At 38.0% G+C, this 5,126-nt stretch overlaps 1 protein-coding gene across 3 annotated transcripts in view; it reads left to right on the forward strand.

The window, feature by feature from the left end:
* LOC104246600 (protein TIFY 4B-like) overlaps nt 1-4,644 on the forward strand; it is a 6,739-nt gene extending 2,095 nt beyond the window's left edge. For 2 of the 3 annotated variants that reach the window (XM_070156176.1, XM_009802444.2), the window contains 6 exons: nt 892-982; nt 1,077-1,239; nt 1,543-1,608; nt 2,957-3,023; nt 3,131-3,348; nt 4,203-4,644. In XM_070156176.1, the coding sequence (XP_070012277.1) occupies nt 892-982; nt 1,077-1,239; nt 1,543-1,608; nt 2,957-3,023; nt 3,131-3,348; nt 4,203-4,216 (619 nt within the window). In that variant the 3' untranslated portion in view covers nt 4,217-4,644. Of the gene's footprint in view, nt 1-891; nt 983-1,076; nt 1,240-1,542; nt 1,609-2,956; nt 3,024-3,124; nt 3,352-4,202 lie in introns of those variants that run through there. The other variant, XM_009802446.2, reaches the window with a different exon arrangement.
* The last annotated feature ends 482 nt before the right edge of the window (nt 4,645-5,126 follow it).

Here is a 5,126-nt window from a genome sequence, read left to right on the forward strand (position 1 = left end):
AGCAATAGATAAGTAAAGGATTGAATTTCCTAGATAAAGTATGCTACTTTCTTCAAATTTACCCTAGTTTTAGTTCTGATTTCAGGAATCAAATTGTATCTCGTCTCGAATTTTTTCGTCTGTCGTGGTCAAAGTACCCAAAATAGTGTCGTGTTGACACCCATACTAGTGTCGTGTTGTCACGGCTGTGGCACCTAAACTGCCGTGTCGGAGTAACTTAAACCACTTGCGAGATCCCAGAGAGTCACCGCAGTCTTACTCCTATAGAGCTTGTTGTGTTGCGGGTAAGAGCAATATGTACAGTTGAAAAATGTTGAAGAGCATGGACTGGGTGCTACTAGGGATACTTTTAGTGAAAGGTTTATCATTTGGAGTTATGCTGTATCAACTGCCTCAACCAAAACCCTTAGGCTTCTTGCAGTAGCTTAAAGTATGACTTCAATGGTTCCACAGCTATCATGTGAGAACTTGGAAGATAATAATGCAGCTCAGAACAACATATTTCTTGTACTGTATACATTTGTAGTTTTCGATTTAAGTCTTCTAGTCATCTCTTTCCTAAGTATATATTTTCGTTTCCATATATTCTTCTACATTTATTAATTTACCCTTTGGCTTGTTGGAAAGATTCTTCCTCTGTTTCCTACAAATCATTAAAATTGCTTTGTTCACATTTACTTCTTATTTTTTTTCTTCTGCTTTTATGTAGTTGATTTTTCCTCTGCTCTTGTAGTTTACATTATGCTAAAAACCATTCTATTGAAGATGGCATCCTAAGGCAACTTGTGATTCTACCAGTGCATGCGCCTTTACAGACTGAGATTTCTTGAAATTCCATTATATTTAGTTCAAAACTTCAAATGCTAATTGCCCTTGTCTTGGTGAATCCAGAACCACAGATTTGGGAAACACACCAGCAAGTCAATTGACAATCTTCTATTGTGGCAAGGTGAATGTGTACGATGATGTGCCCGCTGAAAAGGTAGTTTAAGCTATGATGCACATCAGAACTACAGCGAATTAATGTCGACGATTCACTATTTTGGTTCCTTTTGTGGTCACTGGCGTATTTTCAGGCACAAGCAATCATGCATCTTGCTGCAACTCCACTCTGCATGCCTTCAGAAACTCCACTGGGTGCTACCTTAGCAGCTCGACACTCCGAATGCCGTTTGCAAGCTTCAAGTGTTAAACTGGGTCCAGATTCTGGTATGGTGCTCATGCCAACCATGCAAACAGGTTCTATCTTGTTTCTTGCTGGTTAATGCTGGAGATTGAAGAATATGAATGCACTAGTCCATGTGTTTGGGGATTTTGATGGCATGTGCTTAAAGTTTAATCGAAAAACAGAAATAACCTGTAAAGCACTTGATTGTGCTGATAAATTTGATTCTTCCCACGCTCCCCCTCCTCTTCCCAAAGTTCATATATGAATATGAATTTACATCTAGATTACGGCTTCCTATGAAAAGTAACTTTTCATTGAATCTCCACGTGGTGTGTCCTTGTGTTACAAAACATATTCATTTGAATATTTTACAGGGAAAATGAGTGAAGTGACTCGCCTGCGTCTGGAGGAAAGCAATACCTTCTATGAAGACAACTCTGGCAAGTTCTTTGGTTTTCTTTTGTTCTTTCTGATTCTGCCCCCTCACCCTCTTACCCCAAAAAACCTCCCAAGGGGGGGGGGGGAATTCTCATTGTACCTTGCTGAAACTTATTAGAGTCTTTTGTGTTTAGTTTAATTGAGCAATGTAATTGGTGTTTCTATTTATCCCTGCCATTCTTTGTTGGATAATTTTGCTTCTTAAGTATCAAGCTGAGGTCACTGCATGAAGATATCAACTTTCTCATGAAAGGACTTCATTCTGGGCCTACTGGACCATGTTAATGTCAGAGTCACAATCTTTGGCTTTCAGTATCTAGCCACATCTAGTGTAAACCCCCCCCCCCCTTTCCCCAGGGTGGTGTGAGGCCATGGCTTTCTTTCTCCATGTTAACTGGCCTTGCTGACCTCTAGCTTGCATTAAAATTTATCTATTGCAGCATCATACCTGAAAATCAGAGGAAAAGATACGGCAAAACTTGTCATTGTTTAGATATTACCACTCATTAACTTATTTTAAAAAAAGAAGATAAATTACTACTCTTTATAATTCAAGACTTATCATCCTGACCAGATTTTATATTTATATGGAAATTTCGAAATTCCACAAGCTACCAAACTATTGAAGTGGTGCCTGAAAACTAGAGGAGCACCCAAGGGTATGGCTTAGCAGTTAATGAAGTAGGTCAAAACCTTAGAGACCAAGTTCAAATCCCAGCAAAAACAAAAAATGCCAGGGTGATTTCTTCCATCTGCCTTAGTCTGAGTTGGAGGAGTATCCGATACTTGTGTTGGTGTGAGGTAGCAGGTACACGGTAGAATAATCAAGTTTTGCGCAAGCTGGCCCGAACATCATCATTACAAGAAAATAGAAAAAAAAACTAGAGGAAAAGATAACGAGTCCAGCTGTTGCCTGGATATTTTACGACTGATGTGCTGAAGGTTCTTCCATAAATCAGGTTTTGCATTTGAATTGAATTGCATAACACAGTCTGCAGACTAGAAGATACTTATCTACAAACAAAAGGTCTGCAGACTAGAAGATTTAACAATGTCGTTTCTCCTGTGAACCACTGTTTTAATAGAATCAGTTGGTTACTCTTAACAGAATCATGGAGCCCACATCATAACCTGACCATTTTCTATGGCAACATTGTGATATTTTATATTAGGAAAGGATTTCCTAAAGTTAAGAAGATCGATCTGCAACTCTTTTATTCTTTTGTCAATGCACTATTGTTGAATGCCCTCTAATTAATGCAAGACTTGAAGTCAAAGCAATCTACTTCTCCATAAATTTCTTTCTTATATCTTTCTCTCTCTCCCATCCCTCAAAAACCAATTATGCAGAAGCAGTGGAAGGCCACCCAAGCAGGAAAGCATCAGTACAAAGATATCTTGAGAAGCGGAAAGACAGGTACTGCAATAACTAAACTGCTCGAGATCAAAATGGAAATAAGACACGAGAACAGTTGTACTGCTTTCTGTTCCTTTTTCAGTATCTCACATCTCTGTTAGGTGAAGGTTCAAGAGCAAGAGAAAGATAGGAATGTCTTCGTCTGCTAGCTCGGACATCTATGTGAACCATCAAACTGGAAATCATACCCTTAATGAGCTCTCAAGTAGGAGCAACACTTGTTCCCCTCCCACAATTAGACTATCTGCTGCACGTGCTCCAACTGGTATAATGACTAACAATATCGAAATGAATGCGAGAGTTTCTACTTTTCTCAATGACAAAGGTGAGTTTTTGTTTTTCAGGAAACCATATTTAGTGGTTTTCTAATTTCAAGTTTCAAGGAAATTCTTGTATTTGCCTCTCTAATTAGTTCATTCAAGTTTTAGGGATCTATCAAGACTTCAAACTTTCCTAGGTCGCGCAACAAGTTAATGTTGGTTTAAACCTTAAAACAATTGTCGTTTTTATTGTGTGATTTGGTTGATAACACAAACTCTGCATTGCAACCTCTTAATCAAGAAATTGGATGAGATTTCTTGACTAAGAAAAAGGAAATTGCATGAGATTCCTCCGAATCAATGTGCCGTTGACAGAACGTTATTGCCTTTTGAGTGAACCAACATCTCTTGCATGGGAGCTCGGGGACCTTGCGAGTGGCCAAATGCCTCTTAAATTGGTGATTGGTTATAAGTAAAGATATATACCTACTATCCATACAATTTAACTGAATGGATAGTGACATAATGGCCCTTGATAGTATATTTTTCCTTGTTTGTGTAGGAACTCGTCATTCTTGTCAAGTAGATTGTTCTTTGCTAGATGTCATTTCATGACAAGTATCTGTATTTTAACTACTAAATTCCTTATTTTCCCTTATTATTCTTGCGCATTTCTCTTGCATGTAATTTTCTTATAATTATACGAACTTCAAGCTCCATTCAACCTCACAATCCAAAATATAAAGAAAAAAGTATAAAAAGAAATTCTTCTTAATGCCATCAATGAAGCTATTTACTTCACACACACACAAAAAAAAGAGCATAAAAATATATGTTGCTAGCTCTGGAAAGTGGTCTTTTGCACTATATGAGATTTTTAAAGTCGTCAAGTCTGTAACACGTTCTTTTTGCTATTCAGATGCCAAAGAGTGAAAACTGGATGGCGGGGAACAGTAGCTGTCTAATTTGCTTTCATGCACCAGAAAGTCTGGGAGGTAACATCTTTTCCAGCGTCCACATAGTCGAATGACGAGGAAACAGGGTGGGTTGTTCCTTGTGAATCTGTGTCCAAAAGCACTTTGTATTTATGATGTTGCCATTCCTCAGGCAAACATGAAGAGAAAACTAGTCGGGAATAGTCAGTCCTCTGTGATGCGATGTTTTTGCTTTCAGAATCTTCTGGAAAGCTTCTTCCTAAAAATCCCACTTTAGGTAGGTGCATTTTTCCTTTTGCTGGAATTGGTTCTCAAGGAGCTAACGTGGAGCCCTGTAATTAGTCTCTGTAACTTTCCACTCTAACAAAACAGTTAATTGGCTGAACCCTGGAAGTACTTGGTTTACCAAGGCAAGTTCTCGTTTTATTTGGACTGATTCTTAGGAAAATTTAAATGATTGACTTACTAAAAGGGTTTTAAGGTTGGTTAATTAGTGGAGTAGTAGATTCGTCAAAAGATGCTACCCTAACAAGCCATGATTTCAACGATTCATGTTGCAGTAAGGCTAAAATATTTGGATAAATGTATTAATGCCGATGAGGAATACATTGGTCCATCAGGGACCTGTGGTTCACTATGTTAGAGGAATTTCGGTTACCTCGAGACTGCAATTTTTGAAGGCATGTTAGAAGAACGTCTAGTGTTTATGGTGTTCACCTTACTGATAAAAGTTTTAATTTTTTATTTATAACGAACCAGATAATACTTCAGCTCATCTTCTGGCTAACTCTCTCTCTTTCCTCGGATCTGGTTGGTCGAGGTATCATCTACTATTGAATTCTCTTTTCGTGATAATTCGAAGTAATGGACATGTTTCTTTTCCCTTCACAATAATAAAAAATGAAAAG

Source organism: Nicotiana sylvestris, chromosome 9, assembly GCF_000393655.2.
Source record: "Nicotiana sylvestris chromosome 9, ASM39365v2, whole genome shotgun sequence".
NCBI lineage: Eukaryota > Viridiplantae > Streptophyta > Magnoliopsida > Solanales > Solanaceae > Nicotiana > Nicotiana sylvestris.